Raw genomic sequence first — 19066 nt, forward strand, 5'->3', positions numbered from 1 at the left:
GGTTTCACTCGGCACAGTGTTCATTTTCCTGCAGCATAGAAGAGAGACTATCAGAATTATAGGTGACGTTAGCCCTCATTGAGTGCAATGGCAAACTATGAGACAGGATGACTACGTGGCCCAGGTTGCCCTCCTAGAGATGGACCATTCAGGCTGTCTCTGGGGCCTCCACTTCCCTGTTTATCCTCTCAAGCAACTTCCTGCCTGCTGGGGACTCTGAACTCTGCAGAGCTGTCTTGGAACTTGAAAATAATACTGTGTCTTCTCTTGACAACAGGAATTAAAGGACATTGTTCTCTACCTATGTGACACCTGCACCACACTCTGGGCCTTTCTGGACATCTTCCCTTTGGCCTGCCAGACCTTCCAGAAACATGACTTTTGTTACAGGTACATTGGGACTTCTGCGTGCTAAAGTAGGGGCTCCGGTTCATGCATCACTCAAACACATATTGACTGTTCCTTAGAGTATACTAACTAGTCCAGGGCCTGGCAGTTAAGAGCACTGGTTGTTATAATGGGGAACCTGGGTTCAGTTCCCAGCACCCATATGACAACTCACAACTGTCTGTAACTCCAGCTCCTGGGGATCTGACACCCTCACGCAGGCATACATGCAGGCAAAACACCAATGCACATAAATTTAATAAATCATTAAAAGATAAAGTCCATCTTCTAGTCTGGGGACACATAATGAGAAACACAGGTAAAACTATTGCTGAGAGGAGCCCTCCTAATCTTGTCCAAGAATAAGACAAGGGAGAGAGAAAACAGCAAGAAGATGACAGTTTTCAGTCTGCCCTATCATGGAGCACAGAGTGACAGCCAGTGAGGACTGATGTAATGAGGAAGCAGCAGAGGTGTTCCTTCTTTGCTGCAGGGATATGTAGGAGAAGACTCCTCAAAACAGCCTTGAATACTGAGCAAGAAGCCTGGCACACTTTCCGTCTCAGCTCCTCAGGAGGCTAAGGCAGGAGGATCACTCAAGCCCCAGGATTTGAGGCTAGCCTAGTCAACATAGATCTGGTCTCAGAATCTAAGAAAAGGGATAAGAATGTTCTAGATGGAAAGGTCATGGTGACAGGAAGGGTGTTGACGCAGATGTGAAATATACAAAAAATCCAGACTAACTGCCAGGTGCCTGCTTTTAGTCCCAGAACTTGGGAGGCAGAGGCCAGCAGATCTCTGTGGGTTCAGTATCAGCCTGGTCTACATAGAGAGTTCTAGGACCTCCAAGGCTACATAAAGAGACCCTGTCTCAGCATGGCGGTGGTGGCGCACGCCTTTAATCCCAGCACTCGGGAGGCAGAAGCAGGTGGATCTCTGTGAATTCAAGGCCAGCCTGGTCTACAGAGAGTTTCAGGAGTGACTCCAAAGTTACAAAGAAACCCTGTCTCAAGATGGATGGATGGATGGATGGATGGATGGATGGATGGATGGATGGATGGATGGATAGATAGATAGATAGATAGATAGATAGATAGATAGATAGATAGATAGATAGATAGCAAAAATAAAATTAAAAAAATGACAGGAAAAGGAGTTGGTAATAAAAAATGAGGAGTCCCCTGTTTGCCAGAGTGTGAAGTGTGGTGAAACCCTGGCAGGAGTGGGCCTTCATTCTGTAGGTAGTGGAAACCACTGGAGAGCCCATTACAAAGACTGCGCTGAGATGGAACTTCCAGGAGGGAGACTCTGCCCACTTGGCATCATGAGATCTTTCTGTGCAGTGAGAAGGTGGGGAACATGGACTTGGGCATTCCCAGGCTGGTGTGAAAGGACCAGCAGCCTGCTCATTGCCTTTCCCAGTGGCCTGTAGCTGTTGCTCTTGCCAGGCATCTCTCTCAACCATTTGCAGCAGCTTCTGGGAGCTGCCCAACTCCATTCGCCCACCCATCTATCCTTCCGTTCTGTCATTTACTCACCCGTTCAACAAAACATTTATCTAGCTCTGACACGTGCCAGAGATGGCAGCTGGTCCTCTGACTCCTCCTTGGTCTTCTCTGCTTGTGAGAGGCAGACATTTGATCAGCTTCCCTGGGATTATTAGAATAAAATGCTGACCAGTATTCTCTAGGGAAGAAACGTCTTGGGTTAGGACTGTGGCTGTCCATTTTAGGGAGGAAGGTGTTTCATTATGATAAAAGAGCATGTGGAAATGTAGAAAAGATGGAAAGCCAGAATCTGAAACCACTCTTAGGAGTTACATTGCTCTCAGCATTTTCATTCTGCCTGTTTTCATTTACTTTAAGCATTTTTCTCATTTTGTCCAAGCATCTCCCCCAGTAAGCACAGATGGCCTCTGAGGGAGGAAGCTTTGGAAGAGCAGATTTTTCCTACAAGAGGCGGTGGAAGCAGAAGAGTTCCCACCCATCTTGGAGTACGTGGAAGGGTTGCACTTTGGAAGTGACTCTGCCTTTGACTCATGTTTAGCCTGCAGCTGGCCAGCTTGTTCCAGCCTGTACTGCAAGCTAGGAAATCCTTTGTTAGCTACACCAACATATACACAGCCCCTCTCCCCCCGTTCGCATGGCTCCTGGTTAGGGGTCACTCTGACCCACAGAGCTCTTTCCTTTGGCCCTCTTGTCATCTAGTGTGCAGCTTCTGCTCTTGGGTCATGTGTCGGTAGTGCTTTCACTTTGACAGAACTCAGAAAGTGCAAAATAGGGCTGGAGATGGCTCAGCAGGTAAGAGCGGGGCCTTTCTTCTGAAGGACGGAGTTCATTTCCCAGCACCCAGTCTGAGTCAACAACTGCCTGTAGCACCAGCTCCAGGTCTTCTGGCTTCTGTGGGCACCCTCACATATGTCACACACACTTTAGAAAAATGTAAACTCTATGGCGAACTGTCTCCCTCCCCCTTTATAGTTCTTTCCGTCACACGTCAACACTGTCATAGTTTGGGTGGAATTTTCCAGAGATATGCAGTATAGGAAAATATGCACATTTTACATTCCCCTCCCTTTGCTTTAGCAGTGATGAAAATGGAACCTAGGGCTTAATAAATGTTTAGTAGGGACGCTACCACTCTACTATGCTCTCAACCCCACCCCCTTTTTAAAAATTGAAAACTGGGGCTGGGGAAAATGCTTAGTGCCTCCAGTATGACTGGGCAGCACTGTGCATCTGGCATACTGGACACCAGAGACAGAGTGTGTGTGTGTGTGTGTGTGTGTGTGTGTGTGTGTGTGTGTGTGTGTGTGACTTTTTTTTTAGTTATTTGCTATTTCAAAATAAATGACATTGTATCCACATCACTTTGTACCTTTGCAAGCATATTTGAGGATTAATTCCTAGAAGTAGAAATGCTGGAACAGATGGTATGTGCATCTTTAATTCTCACTTTTCTTGCCAAATCACCTTCCATGGGAGTTGTTCCAGTTTACCCACTAACAACACAGCCTGGCAAGTGTTGAATCAGCTTGGGCCTAACTGCCCTCTCTGGCCTCTGCTGATGCCGTGTCTAGCAGAGCCTGTTCCTTTTGGCTTGGCTGTTCTCTGCCACGTGCAGTGCTGCAGTGAGACAGACATTACAGAAGCCAGCCAGAGGATGGGCACATGCTTCAGAGCACCTGCAAGCACCACTCAGCACTACACTGGGCACGTAAGTGCATCTCTGATTCGGGGAAGCAAGATAAGTTTGGAGGAAGAATTACACCCTAGAAAAACAACAGCTGCTGTGTCAGTTATCAGGGCAGCATGTTCTGTGCGCAGTGAATCTGGCCCCCGGAAGAAAGACTCCGTGGTTGAGTATAGCCAAGTAGTACACAATGAGGCCTGGAACACTTCAGAGTTTGAGAAGGACAGGGCGAGGAAGAGATGCAGGAGGAAAAGGATAGCTGCCTCCCGGGCTTGCTCACCCATACTAATCTCAAACGTCTAGGCTCAAGCCATCTTCCTGCTTCAGCCTCCCAAGTAGCCGGAAGTATAATCATATGTAACTGTACTGAAATTCATAATGTATGTAATGTATAATATTTTGAGAACAATTCAGATCTTATTTATGTGTATGAATGTTTTGCCTGCATGCATGTGTGTGCAGCATGTCCATGCCTGATGCCCGTGGAGTTCAAGAAGGCATACAGATCCCCTGGAACTGGAGTTACAAATGGTTGTGAGTCATCAAGTGGGTGCTAGGAACCAAACCCAGGTCCTCTGGAAGAGCAACAAGTGTTCTTAACCACATAACCATCTCTCCGATCCTGTGTGTTTATAATTTTTTTTATTGTTTTGCTATTGAAACAGGGTCTTGCTGTATAGTCCAGGCTGGCTTCCAACTTGTGATCCTCCTGCCTCAGCTTCCCAAATGCTAAAATTACAAGCATAGACCACCACATCTAGCTTTTAACTTTTTATTAAGAGCTGTAGAAAACGGGCTGGTAAGTCCCAGCACTCATATCAGGCAGCTCACAACCATCGTAATTCCAGCTGCAAGGAATGGCACCTTCCTCTGACCTCTGTGGGTATCTGTACTCATGTCCACTACCAACTGACAGACAGACACACACACATAATTAAAATAAATCATTTTTAAAACAAGAATTATAGTTAAACCAACTGGCTTAGTTCATAAAACAAATATGGAGTATATGATACATTTGAGTCCTGAGCACATTTAGCCTGTTCTGAATAAGCACATTGTGTTAACATTGTCACATGTAAACAATTTATAGAGATTCCAAGTCATGCAAGAAACTAAAACTTCATATCTTAGAACCCAAGTGAGAAAGATTGTTGGTAACTGTGATTTCAAGACTCCTAGGGCTGGCATATTTTGAGCAAGAAGAAAGATAATCTCTCTGTTTCATAATCCCAGGGAGTCCTTGTAGCCCTCTGGTCCCTTTGTTAGATACAGCTATGGTTATTTTCCATAATGGGGCAATACAGTACATCATTCTGGGGTAGGCTCAGGAAAGCCCCTGGGTAGCTCCCAGAAAGTTGGTATAGGATGGGATGGGAGCAGGGAGTTGACTCAGTACAGCAAAGTAAGGCCCTGAGTTTGATCTCTTCAGAACCCATGTAAAAATGTGAGGTGCTGGGGAGGTAGAGACAGGAAGATCCTGGCCTTCTGACAAGTCAGCCTAACCTAATTGGTGAGCATCAGGACTGCTTTCCTGAGACTAACACTGAAGTTAGCCTGTGGCTTCCACACACACAAGAACACCCACATGGATTTATGGGAGAAAGAAATGAACCTTTCTGCTCTGGTATTTATGAATTAATCTGGCCTTTGCCTGTGTTTGCTTCTGCAGACTAGCTTCCTTTTATGAGACGGCAATCCCTGAAATGGAGTCTGCAATTAAGAAGAGGAGGCTTGAAGACAGCAAGTGAGGCAGGGACAAAACTACGAATGTTGTGTGGGAAGGGGAGCCTAAACACAGGCTGTGGCATCCTCACTACTAGGGCAGAGTGGGAAGCCAAGGACCATGGGTGCGTGGTCTCCTAGTCCTGGACTTGGTGGTCTTCTAGCCCAGCTTTGTTATTTTTGTTATTTTTTTTTTAACTCTAAGGTTTTTATTTTATTTTTTATCTTGTGTACTGAAGATTGAACCCTTGGCACATGTTCTTCCACTGAGCTACACTCTAAAACCTTAAAGATTGGTTTTGTTTTTGTTTTGTTGGGGGCGGGAGCAGGGTTCAAGACAGGGTTTCTTTTTGTAGCCCTAGATGTCCTGGAATTTACTTTGTAGACGAGGCTGTCCTCAAACTCACAGAGATCGCCTGCCTCTGCCTTTCACATGCTGGGATTAAAGATGGGCGCATCACTACCACCTGGCAAAGATCTAAAATACATACATACATACATACATACATACATACATATATATACACACACACACACATATACATATATATATATGCTTTGTGAGGACTTAAAGAGAAATACTTTGGCAAGTAGAGATTTATCATTTACTTGCTTTATTTTTTCTTAATTTTTATTTAGCTCTTTGAGAATTTCCTACAATATATTTTGACCATATTCACTCCTCCACCAACTTATCCGTGATTCACCCCCCACCTACCCAACTTTATTTTCTCTCTCCTTTTTTTCTTTTCTTTATTTTTTTTCTTCACATATCAGGTCAAATCTGTGCTCTTGGATATGTGACCTTCCATCGTGGTGTGCTCAACCTAACTGGGGTCATTCACACCTTTAAAGAAAACTGACTCTCTCTCCTGATAGCTGTCAGTTGCCAATAGCGCCTCAGCTAGGGGTGGGACTTTGTGCTCCACCTCCCCCTGCATACTGGGATTTGCTCTGGTTTGAGCTGGCATGTGACTTGCTCATTTTGTCATAATTGCTGTGAGTTTATATGTGCAACTGTCCTGCTGTGTCAGAAAACACTGTTTTCTTGTAGTCACCCACAGCCTCTGGCTCTTACGATCTTTCCAAACCTTCTGCAGTGATTCTTGATCTTGGGATAAGGGGGTTTAATATAGATGTATCATTTGGAGCTTGGCATTCTGTAAGCTAGCACAAGCAGAGATGTAAATATTAATTGTACACTGTCTTGCTATAGGCCACCTTATGAGGATTGTCTGAGAGTCCTTCTTGGCCACTACATCCATTAATTCCGTGTCCCCCAGATCTTAGCAGATTATGTCTGGTCCCTGCATGTAAGCTCAGCTGTTGTTTCAAGTTCTTGGTAATTGACCTTGCTGCTCCTACCCTCTCTTTAACTGAGAAGTGGTCTGGAGCCAGCTGGCTACCCAGTATTTATAGCCTTTTCTCAGCTGCTCCCATCAGTGGCCTTTAGGATTACCTCAGTTGTGGGGAAGTTCCCATGGTTTCTTTCATCTTTTAAGTCTACTTCACTTCTCTCTGAAGGCTGCTAGGTGACATGTGGCAGAGGCTCTCCCACTCCAAGAAAAAGCTGATGGAGGTGTTTCACATCATCCTGAACCGGATCTGCCTCCTTCCCATTCTAGAGAGCAGGTGAGCTCCACGGAAACGCTACACATGGCAGGTGCTTCTCATCACTCCTCCCCTCTTTCTTCCTCTCTGCCAAACATAATGGGAAACCCAGAAAAATGCGTTTCTCCAACTGGCCAGAGACTGCAGAGGGGTAGGGTGAGCATCCAAGGGGCCTCAGATCGTCGTGCATTGCATGAGCTCATCTTCCCTCGTGTCCTGTCCTAGCAATGACAACATTCAAGGCTTCATTGAAGAATTCCTCCAGATCTTCAGCTCCGTGTTGCAGGAAAAGCGGTGAGTGGGGCTGAGCAGATACCAGCTCTGGGACAGGCCCGTGTCTCTCTCTCCAGTCCCATGAAGCTTGCACAGCTTACATACTTACATGGAGCAGAGGTTCTGGAGTCTGTGGTTGGTAGCAGACATGAGATGACCTTCTGGAGTACAAGTTCCTATGGCTCCAGCCCTGACCCGCCTTCCTGTGCTCTGCCCCACAGATTCCTCCGGGACTATGACTCATTCTTCCCTGTAGCTGAAGACATCAGCCTACTACAGCAGGCTTCCTCAGCCTTGTATCCTACTACAGCTCACTGGGCGAAGGCCTGACTAGGTCAGACATGGCATTCTGGGACCCAGAGGGCAAAAGGCAACCCCTAGAATACTCAAATCACGAAGTCTAACGAAGGCCCTAGTTCCTCTTTTTCTAGAAGTAACAACCGCTCTGATGCTTGGGGCAAGGGAGAGCCTGCTCTCTCTAGATGTGTTCTGAGGCTCTGGTCTGTGTGTAAATTGTACTCTAGAAACCTTGAAGCCCATTGTAGGAGATGAGGACAGGTAAAGTCCTAGGAAGTGTCACCCGAGGAGGAGGCGGACTATACCCTCACATAGCAGAGCTCAGGGTGGGCACCAGAGGAAAATGCCCAAGCCAGAAATAGAACAAATAGAAGATGCCCTGGTCCAGGCTTAGGTTAAGGACAGTCATGTTTCCAGGGGTTTGGAGGACAAAAAGATCTGGGTCTTTGAGGAGCCCTCAGATGTCGTGTGTGGCTGTCTGTAAGGCAGTGAGCAGGAGTGTCTGGGCAAGTGAGCTGGGACTGACCAACATTCAGGACCCTTGTGTGATACCCATGAAGAAGTTTGGGCTATGTGCGTCAGATGCTGGGGAGTGGGGAGTTGGGAAGCAGAATGACATGGGCTGTTACTACTCTGGAAAGGCTCTACTTGGCTCTGGGAGAGAAGGCTGGCCTGAGATCACCAGAGACTGGGATCGCTGTTACAGGCCTCCCTGCATGGGTCATGAGGATTTGGTAGAGTGAGGGTGTGGGGGCAACTCCGATTTCTAGCCCAGTGCCCAGAGTGGCAGAGAGAAAGAAGGACTAGGAAAGAGCTGCCCTTTGGGCCATTTTGTTGCTGAGTTCAGTCCTGACTCAGGGACCTCCAGTTGGCCTTTGCCCTTTTCAGAATACCCTCAGCTTGGTGGACAGAAAGTCCAGTGAAAGTACTGTTGGCCCTCCTGAATATCCGAGCAAAAGTAGCTGTGGGATGATCTAGAAGTCTGGACACTGGTGGTAATCCCCAGCCCTGTCTGCCCTGAGCTGCTCTGCCAAGCAGTGGTGCGAGAGTTCGAGGCCTGTGTGGCAGTATTCTCTCTAGCACACTGTTCCACGTGGCACCCACCAGGCAGGCCAGCAGGCCCTGGCAAAGCCTCATGGTCAGATGCTGGACAGGGACTGCAAAGTCATACTACCCAGAGCTGGGGAGGTGGTTCCTGAGCGAGAGAGCCCTTAACACTGCCTCATAGGGATGAGACCCGGACTGCCTACATCCTACAGGCTGTGGAAAGTGCATGGGAAGGGGTGGACAGACAGAAAATCAAGGACACTAAAGAGCCATCGCAGGCCAAGGATCCTAATAATGGAGTCACGACAGCAGTGAAACCAGTCAGTGAAAGGCCATCACAGCTGGAGAACTCAGAGGAGGATGAGGAGGTGTGTATCTGGGAGTTCCTGCTCCTGATCCCTGGTTCCCTAGCCTTCCTGGCCACCTCTTGAGAGATAGGCAAGTGGCCAAGTGCCCTTGTTTCTGTTTCAGGGAAAAGAGTCCATTGGAATTGGTAGCTTCCAGCACTGGGGCTGCTGTAGTACCCTGGGGATAGAAGAGAGCACAGCCCTTAAACTCTTAAACTTGGTGCCTCTCCTCTCCTCTCCTCTCCTCTCCTCTCCTCTCCTCTCCTCTCCTCTCCTCTCCTCTCCTCTCCTCTCCTCTCCTCTCCTCTCTCTATCCTCTCTCTCTCTCTTTTCTCTCTCTCTCTCTCTCTCTCTCTCTCTCTCTCTCTCTCTCTCTCTCTCTCTCTCTCATTTTGAAACAAGGTAATAAAATGCTCAATGGTCCAGGCTAGCCTTGAACTCACAGCAGTCCTCCTGTCTTTACCTCCAACTGCTGGGATTACAGGCGTGAACTACCATGCCCAGCCCTGTTTCCCTCTATAAAATGAGGTGAAGCTTTTACTTGTGGACTTTCTCCAGCCCCTCCCCACGCTGGGTAAGGTGGAGTTCCTTTGCTGGCAGCTGAGCGTGGTTCCAGACCCACCTCCCAGGGATCACAGCGCTCCACTGAACAAGCTGGGACTTAAGTCCTGGACCCAGTGCCTCCTCTCAGGTCAGGCTGCTCAGTGGTAATCTGACCAACTGTTTGCCAACGGTGTATGGCAGATCTCTTGTGTTCAGTGTAGTTGCTCCTCTGTGTATAGAGATAGGTGTGGTGCCTGCTTCCATGATGTTGTTGGGGTTCCTAGGGCTGCTATATGGAGCCCTCTCGATTCTGGTTGATCCTCAGTGCCCAATTAGCAAATGCTACTGTTCTTCCTGTTAAACCCCATGATTCTTTCTTCCCTGTTTGGCGGCTTCTCTGAGCCATAGAGGTCTTTATCATCAACATGATGCTCTAGTGCTGGTGCTACGCAAGCATTCCTCCACTAAGCTGTATCTCTACTCCTTTGTTGTTTTTATTTGATCGTCTCCTTAGTAGAAAGCATTATAAAATGAAGCCACGGGGGCTGCAGAGATGGCTCAGCAGTTAAGAGCACTGAGCTATTCTTCCAGAGGACCAGAGTTCAATTCCCAACACCCACATGGTGGCTCACAACCACCTGTAATAGGATCTGATGTCCTCTTCTGGCACGCAGAGCACTCATACAGAAATATAAATAAATAAAATAAAAATTTTTTGAAAAATGAGGCCACATTGGGCAGTATGTGAAATGACATCTCCTTACTGAAAGCAATGTGACGTAAGGGAACATCTCCACATAGTCTCACTGGTAGTTGCTGTTGTCCTTCAAAGGCAGTCACTTTGGTAGAGCTGGGCAGGATCTAGATCACTAACACGTGACTGTCTGTGGAGACCTTCTGCACACCAGTACTCTGCTCTATGGGTAATGTGCATCCCTTCATTGAACCATCTGAAATAGCCCCATGAGACCAATGATAGTGTCCATTTCATAAGGAGGGAACCGTTCAGAGAGAGGATGTACAGTGCCCCCAAATCACACAGGCCAAGGGTAACTCACCTAGGAAGTCATAGAGCCCCTCTTTTCACAAAGGAAGAAAATAGAGGCTCAAATTTAAGTCACTTGGCAAAAGCCCTACAACTAGGAGGGGCAAGGCCAGGGCCCCTGCTGACGAATGCAGTGTTGTTTGGAGACTCTTACCCTTTCGTGGGGGCTGCTTAGTCTTTGCTCCATCGCTCTGGCTTCCATTGCAGTGCAAGGGTGCAGCAGCTGCCCTGGGCCCGACCGTGTGTGGTGTGCAGCTAGACTCCCTCATCTCCCAAGTGAAAGACCTGCTGCCAGACCTCGGGGAGGGCTTCATCCTGGCCTGCCTGGAGCACTACAGCTATGATTCAGAGCAGGTGATCAACAACATCCTGGAGGACCGGCTGGCCCCAGAACTCAGCCAGCTGGACCGCAGCCTGAAAAGGTAAGTGAGGTAGATGGAGAGAGGTCCTCAAGGCAGGGTCCCCTTTCCTTGCCTCTCGCTCCTCCCCTAGACTGGAGGATACATTTGCTCCTTTTTCACAGCAGTGTTTCCTGCAGTTTGAACTAGTGCCCTTTCTAAAGAAAGCAAGCTTGGGGCCTGTAAGGTTCTCAGCACAGCTGGCTGTCCCTGAGACTTTATAGGAAGACCACTGGAGACTAGCAGTGTGGCAAAGGGTGCTCTCTCTCTCTCTCTCTCTCTCTCTCTCTCTCTCTCTCTCTCTCTCTCTCTCTCATACACACACACACACACACACTTCAGCTCCAGATCTGCCTCATTGTTAGCATATTCCCAGTTTCCAAGTTACGATAGCCAAAGCTACTCCCTTTCTCTGCACTGAAGCTCATGGTTTTGGTGCACTGCTCTCCCGAAAGCTTCAGGGGACAGCAAGAACAAGGGTGCGTGTGGATGCTTCTTCCATGAACAAATGATGTTTGCCAAATGAATGAATGAAGTTAGCCTTGTGCCTTTGGCCACATCCCTCAGCCTGTTTGTGTTCCATGTTATAGATGGCAGTGCTGAGACACAGGAGGTGGACTAGGAGCTGAGAGTAGAGCTCAGCGGTAGAGCATGGGCTTAGCTGTGTACAGTGCATTCCTAGCATCCAAAGCAAATGCAGCTGCCCTCCATCCCCCGCCTCCAGCCCAAAACAGAAGTTGAGTGACATATAACTCCCTGGCTTATAGGGCCATTGTGGACATTTAAATGAGGGATAGAGCTTTGAAGAAATAGAAAACTGGTATGCATGGCACACAGGAAATGAGGGTGAGGGTGTGGCTTTGGGCCCTTGACAGGAGCCAGGTTAAGTAAAGCCTAATTAGAGGCTCCCCATTAAAGAACTTATGTCCTAGGCTAGAATTTTGGGGTGGAGTGAACAGTATGATGGGAAGAACACAGTGTGGCTTAGGACAGTCGACATCAGCCAGCAAGGCCCTTTCAGTTGATTTCTGTGCTGTGGCCCCCAGACAGGTGAAGCCGGACCCCACACCCCTGCTGACATCTCGTCACAACGTCTTCCAGAACGACGAGTTTGATGTGTTCAGCAGGGACTCAGTGGACCTGAGCCGGGTGCACAAGGGCAGGAGGTGAGTATGGCAGGACATGGGGTCTGTGTTCCAGTTCTGGAGGGTGGCAAGAAAGAAAAGCCCTTTGTTTTTTGGGTTGTTTTTTGTTGTTGTTTTGTTTGTTTGTTTTCGAGACAGGATTTCTCCATGAAACAGTCCTAGCTGTCCTGGAACTCACTCTGTAGACCAGGCTGGCCTCGAACTCACAGATCCACCTGCCTCTGCCTCCTGAGTGCTGGGATTAAAGGCATGTGCCACCACCAGCAAAGGCCCTTCTTGATAGAACCAGCCATGGATTTTCCCCTCAGAGAGTTCCACCCCTCCACTTTTTAATTTATTTTTATTTTATGTGTATGAATACTTTGTCTCTATGTATGTGTGTGCACCATATGCATGCCTGATGGCCATGGAACGTATCCATAGAGGCACCCTGTGGAACTGGAATTACAGACAATTGTGAGCTGCCATGTGGGTGCTGGGAACCAAACCTGGGTCCTCTTAAGAGCAACCAGTGTTCTTAACTGCTGAGCTATCTCTCCATCCCCTCAGGGGTCCCTCTGAATCCTGGCCTTATACACTGTCATCCTACAAGAGCAGGTTCTTTAACAGTGTGCTGTAAGTCCAGCTTTATGTGGGGGTGACTGCTAGTGATAGATACCTCCTTGTAAGTGGTAGAAGGCCAGACAGCCACATCTGTCCCCTTGTCCCTTCTAGTATGTCTTTTGATGTGTGTATGTTGACTCTGTGGGTGTAGAGCTAGACAGTGCTTCCTAGAAGCCAGTTTTTGACCTGATTTTTCTCTAGGCTGTGATAAAACAAAATTAAGTCACGTAAGTTTTTTCCAAAGATGAAAGAATTCTGTTTTAATTTCATTCATTCTTTCTTTCATTTTTAGTTTATCTTCTTCCTACTTTTTCAGCGTTGTAATCCATCCATGGCCTATTCATTCATTCAATAAATGCTTGCCTGGTGCTTATTGCCTTGGGTTAGTTTAGTACCAGAGCTGTAGTGGGAAGTAAAGCAGACACTGCCTACACCGTGTGAAATGTGCACTCCTCAGCTCATCAGACAAGCACGATAGTGGGCAGCCTCCTGGTCCCTAAGAAAGTGACAGAGAACTGAAGGATGTTTAGGGGTGGCTCAGCAGAGCAGGGAGGAAACTTCCCAAGCTGAGTGAGCAAAAGCAACAGTGGCTCCAAGACCAGTGTGAGTGTAGTAAAGGTCCCATGAACTCATGAGCATTTATGTTTTATAGAGGTCACCCAAGCTGGGCATGGTAGCTCAAGCCTCTAATTCCCGCACTCAGGAACCTGAGAGGATTTTTTTTTCAATAGTGAGTTCCAATCTAATCTAAGTGAGACCCTGTGTCACAAATAAATAAAAATTAAATATTGGGCTCTGGAATGGCTTCCTCTGGGAAGAAACTGAAGTCAGTGGTGGTGGCATAACAATGACAGCCAGGTAAAGAATGGGGGATTAATCGGCTTCAAAGTTCTGTAGTCACATTGAGTCATAGAACCTGGAAATCCAGGGGCTCTGTTCAAGTGCAGCCTGTGCTGTCCCTATCATAATAGTGGGAACAAGAGATTCTAGAAAGGAAGGAGACTATTAGTCTTGGAGCTGTGTTCTGGTAAGAGTCTTGTGCAGTAACACAGTTGCTTTTTCAGTTCGAGTCCAGGGCTGCCCTCCACCTGGGGCTGTGTGCTGCCAGAGGCTTGCTGACTGAGGGCTCAGCAGGCACAGGGCAACTCTGAAGCCGTCTGGCTGATTGCACCAGAAATCCTGGAGCACTGCTTCATCAGTCCAATTGTGAGACCCCTGATCCCAGGCAGAGCTGTTGTTCCTGTTGGTGGCTGCTGGAGGGAAGAGCCACACAGGGTCCTCCAGACCAGCAGAAGGTGTGGGAGCCTGGCTGGTAGGACCCTCTACAGAGCTTAGCATCTCTGGACACAGGGTTCCCCTTGGCGTTCATCTGTAGGTTCAGCTAGGTCCCCACCCAATTGGAGGTCACCTATGAGCATTTGCCAGTGGTCTGCTTTCAGCTGTCAGGGTCATCAGAAGGGCTGAAGCAGCCAGGTGTCCTAATTCTGTGGCACTCTGCCTGCCAGCAGAGACAGAATGACCAGTGTTTACCAATCCCACTCTGGGCAGCCCAGGGGCAAGGATTGTAAAGAGGTAAAGCCTTCATTCATGGTTCAGTATTTATCCACTCAGCAAATATTTATTAAGTGCTTTACTAGCGTGAGATCCTATGCGAGGCACCAGGAAAACAAGGTGAGCAGAGTGCCTTGGCTTTGCCCACAAAGGGCAGAGACCGTGGGAAAGACAGATCATCAAATAATCAGGTGCACCAGGAGTTCAGCAGGGGCACCTGCCTAGTCAGGGCAAGGTGGAAGGGCTAGGGCCCTGCCTTCGGGTAGCAGGTGGAGAATTAAGTAGCACAAAGTAAATCACACCTGTGTACATATGCATTGAATCTGATGAACATGCTTGGCAGCTTTGGTAACAAGTAGAGTCTGGTCTGTTCTCTTACACACAGAGTTACAGAGGGCAGAGGTGGGGCTTGGTTACCCTGTGGTTGGTTTTTATTTGGGATAAAGCACAAGATATCTTCTGGGACCCTGGCTTAGGGGGTCCCTAGAGGTCTGTGAAGGGCTTCAGCTATTTGATTTTTGGCTACTAGAAACCATAATGCCCAAGGGAGTCCAGACAAGATATTCTTGCCTCTCTTTTATCTTTTGTTTAATTTTGTTTGTTTTGTTGGTTTTTTTTTTTTTTTTGGTGATGCTAGGGTCCGAACCCAGGGCCTTGCACACTACCATTGTGCCACTACCCAGCCCCATCTCTTTTTTAGAGAAGAACAAAGCAGGCCCAGAAGCTTCCATATTTTTCTCATGTGTCATGAACAGAACTGGGCCAGACTTTGGGGCTCTAATGTAGAGCACAGAAGTGGAGCAATCTGAACTTGAGTCTGAGCTGGGCCTGGCTCACACAGTCCCAGCACATGGAAGGTTTTAGAGCTTGCGGCCAACCTGGGCTATATCAGGAGATCCTGTTTCAAAATAAGCAATGAAGAGAGGGAGGAAGAGAGGGAGGGAAGGAAGGCAGGCAGGCAGGCAGGCGGGCTACTAGAGTAGACTAGAGGGTAGTTTTGGTTGATCAAGCACCTATGTACACAACATGTGCCCTTCTAACTCCTTTGGACTGCCCTGTAGAACCCTGGAAGATAACAAGAGTTCCCCTCAACAAAGGTTCTGTGGCCAGATATGTCTGTGTGTTTTGTCTGCTTCTTGGAGAATCACAGCATACATTAGCATGTAAGACTGACAGTATCTTCTTTTCCTTTAGTTTTGTTGCTGTTGTTTGTTTTATTTTGTTGTTGTCCTCTGTTTGAGATGGAGTCTAGCCTCAGACTCACTAAGCAGCCAAAGATGACCTGAGCTCATGGTCATCCTGCTCCCGTGTCCTAAGCATTCGGGGTCGAGCCGTGCACCCTATGCTCAGCTTTACACATCCTCTCATTTCGTTCTCGGCTCACCCCTGAGAAGTGAATACCGCAAGCAGGAACCAAGGAGGTTTTTGTTGGCTTAGATTTTGAGATAGGGGCTCACTGTGTTACCCTGGCTGGCCTGGAACTAACTCACTGTGTAAACCAGGCTGGCCTGAAACTCACAGAAATCCTCTTGTCTCTGCCACCTTAAAGCTGGGTTTATCTCCCCCCCCTCCTATTTTTTAAGTTACAGATGGTTGTGAGTACACATGTGAGTGGCAGAAATTGAGCCTAGGTTCTTGACAAGTGCAGCCAGTACTCTTAACCCCTAAACCATCTCTCCAGTCCTGCTACTGCTAGCTTTAGAGGCAAGCACCCCACACCACACTGGACTGATTTAATGAGGCTAGAGACTTGTGACCACACAGCTTAGAAAGTGTAGAGCAAACCCAAGTCAGGACCTGAACCTTCCTTTAGAAGCTATATGGCTCTGGGCAGGTTTCTCTGCCTTTCTGTGCCCAACCTGGAATGTTTGTTGTCTGTACAGGCCACTAAGGACCTGTTTTTATAGAACAGGGTTGAGTAGATGATAAGAGAAAAGGTGACCAGCTTCAGGAGAGCAGGCATGTTCCCGGCCTTGCTGCCACTTTGTAGGAGGCCAGGATTCCAAAGACAGTCTGTGAAGTTCTTGTTGCCTGTATCTAGAGGAGGGTGAAGTCCTGGCTTATGAATGGGTCTTTCCCAGGTGCTTGGTGGGATCTTCTTTCTTCTTGGCTCCAAATCCAGACAAGAAAGCAAAGCACAATGCCCTAGACAGGCAGCCAGGCCCCTGGCTCTGCTGCCTGTCGTCTCCTAAGGCCCAGGTGGGATCCATAAAAGGTGTCTTCTCCATCTGGCCCTGCAAAAAGCCACATAACTAGACACCATCCACCTTCACCCAGAACCTGGGATGACAGAAACCAGGAGCCTCAGGGAACTGCCAGACAAGGATGACACCTCTTCTTCTTCTTGGGCCCCTGGCCCAACATAGATAGTACCTGGCATCTCAAAAAGCGTGGCTGAGTGCCGGAATGTGTTCTTACTAGTGGTACCAGCCATGGGAAAGGCTTAAAGCCCTTTCTCCTTTCTACTTCTTTACCAACCTGGCAAAGAAAGAGTCTCTGCAGCACCAAGGCCATCATCACAGCTCCACAGCCCCAATCCCGGTGGCTGGGAAGGATTCCTGGATTGGTCTTTTGGGTTTTTGTTGTTGTTGTTGTTTTTCAGTTGTTTTATTTAAAACAAGGGCTAGAGTAGCCTTAGCTGGCCTCCAGCTAACTTTGTAGCTGAGACTGACCTTGAACTCCTGATACTCCTGCTCCTTCCTTGCTAGTGCTGGAATCACACACTTTTGCCATCACGCACAGCTTTGTGGTTTTTGTTTATTTGTTTTGTTTTGTTTGAGATAGGGGTCTCTGTAGTCCAACCTGGCCTTTAACTCTTGGCAGTTCTCCTACCGCAGCCTCTCCAATACTAGGACTATAGGCATGAGTCACCACAGCCAGCTAAGATTTCTGTTTACCTAAGAGTTCACTCAGATCTAAACCAAATACAGCATCCTTTCTGTCCCACTGTCTTGGGTTTCCTCACCCCTTCCTCCAGACATGTGCTGGTGCCGCCCTCACTTGCGTCTGTCAGCGGCAGCCCACTGAATTTGGCATATTTTGTGCTGTTCACCCCTCACTCCACTGTGAGTACAGATGCATATCTGACCTGTTTCTCAGTCTCCTCCCTGCTCAGGCTTAGAATGGCTCTGACAGGTAGGAAGATTGTCACAGCACAGCAAAGCCTTGCCAGCCATACTGAGACTGCAGTCCCAGCCTGTACCTGGTCCTAGACAAGCCTACAGACCCAGACGCCTGCCACCCACCCAGAGCCAGCTGTTAGACGATCTGCACAGAATCTGCATGGCTCTGTGTCTCCCTTTTTTTTCTCAGACCCCTTTCTCTTGATACATTCCAGAGATGGAATCTCATCACTAAGCTAGATTTCTTGCCTGCCATCTCTAATTGATTTGCCCCTGCAGAGCCAGAGAAACACATTCCATGAGCCCGTGTATGTGATTGACAAGCCAGGATTCTCTACAAGTTTGCAAAGCCATGGTCAAGAGACCTGAGGCCCTGCTGACACTGTGATGTGCAGTTCAGTGTGAGCCAGGTGTGTCCCTTCCCCCTGCACTGCACCCATCTGTCCTCGTCTTCGACATAACTGATGGCAGTCGGAACTGCCAGACTTTCCTCCTCCCATGGGACTCTTGCACGGAAGCTGGCCCTGCATAACAGGGACGGGAGCTGCAGTAGTGGAGGGTGAGAGGAAGAAGCCAGACCCCCTCTTGCCTCACCCAAGAGTGTTTAGGGCTTTCCTGGGCTTAGGATGAAGACTCAGCAGGGTCTGAGGTCTACAGAAGGGAACGCAGCATCTCTCTGGACCTTTTGCCCTCCACACTCTTCCAGACCTGATGGTGTCCTCCCTCTCTCTCTGCTGTCCCTGGCTCCAGGAAGGAGGAGAATGTGAGGAGCCTGGTGAACGACAAGCGGGCTGTGGCGGCGCAGAGGCTTCGCTACCAGCAGTACAGTGTGGTAATGGAGGAGGTAGGCTGCCCAGCCTGGGCCTCTGCAGGGTGTGGGAAATGCAGCAGTCCCCTAGCTTCTCTGACCCATGAGTCTGCTGTTGCAGGTCCCAGTGCAGCCAGGAGAATACCAGGTTGATGACTACGAGGACGAGTATGATGACACATACGATGGCAACCAGGTGGGCGCCAACGACGCAGACTCTGACGATGAGCTCATCAGCCGCAGGTGAGTCGCTAGCAGGCACCTGGCCGGCCAGCCAGATTTCCCGGGCCCACTCCCACCCTCTGCTCCTTCACCTCTCCCCTCCCCACCCCTGGTCTTAGCAAGTCATGTTTTTTCCTAAGTGTGGAACGTTTTCCTCAGCAGAATCTTGTAGGGATTTACCTGTGCAGATCAAAGCAGGGCTTCCTGGTGAACAGAAAGATTGGGGATCCCTAGGGACTCAGCTCAGCGGTTACCCCCTTTAAAGAATCTGGCGACAAAAGCAAAGGCTGCTTGAAAACCCCTGTGGGAAGGTTCCCTTGCCTCCCGAGCAGTGCCCCTCCCCAGCCTTCTCCCCAGGCAGGAGGCCATTTCCAATTCTTTGATCTCACTTTCTTTCCCAACCCTCAGGCCCTTCACCATCCCTCAGGTGCTGAGAACCAAAATGCCTGGAGAAGGACCAGAGGAAGACTATGATGAAGTGGAGGAGGTTGAAGAGGAGGCCCCCAAGGTCCGTCCTGGGCGGGTGGCAGACGAAAGAAATGCAGCCCTGAAGGGCAAATTAGGGCTCTGGGCCTGTCTCCGCCTCTGTTTGGAGAGCTGCGGGCTTTGATCTCTGCTCCGCTGCCCAGAGGGCTCTCAGGGGACAGGAGGGGGGGGGGGTGTCTGTCAACAGCTGAGTCATCAGGTGTTATGGTCTGGAAGAAGGAAGGGTAGCTGTAGGCTGCTGTGCCTAGGCTGGCTTTTTTAAAA

The 19066-nt window shown here is 48.6% G+C and overlaps 1 protein-coding gene across 3 annotated transcripts in view; it reads left to right on the forward strand.

The window, feature by feature from the left end:
• Ascc2 (activating signal cointegrator 1 complex subunit 2) overlaps nt 1–19066 on the forward strand; it is a 45817-nt gene that overhangs the window by 20270 nt on the left and 6481 nt on the right. For all 3 annotated transcript variants that reach the window (XM_075944155.1, XM_075944152.1, XM_075944156.1), the window contains 11 exons: nt 278–390; nt 5252–5326; nt 6829–6936; nt 7141–7209; nt 7410–7484; nt 8714–8900; nt 10675–10889; nt 11912–12031; nt 18037–18130; nt 18216–18337; nt 18725–18824. In XM_075944155.1, the coding sequence (XP_075800270.1) occupies nt 278–390; nt 5252–5326; nt 6829–6936; nt 7141–7209; nt 7410–7484; nt 8714–8900; nt 10675–10889; nt 11912–12031; nt 18037–18130; nt 18216–18337; nt 18725–18824 (1278 nt within the window). The remainder of the gene's footprint in view (nt 1–277; nt 391–5251; nt 5327–6828; nt 6937–7140; nt 7210–7409; nt 7485–8713; nt 8901–10674; nt 10890–11911; nt 12032–18036; nt 18131–18215; nt 18338–18724; nt 18825–19066) is intronic.

The sequence above is a fragment of the Microtus pennsylvanicus genome, chromosome 12, assembly GCF_037038515.1.
Source record: "Microtus pennsylvanicus isolate mMicPen1 chromosome 12, mMicPen1.hap1, whole genome shotgun sequence".
Taxonomy (NCBI): domain Eukaryota; kingdom Metazoa; phylum Chordata; class Mammalia; order Rodentia; family Cricetidae; genus Microtus; species Microtus pennsylvanicus.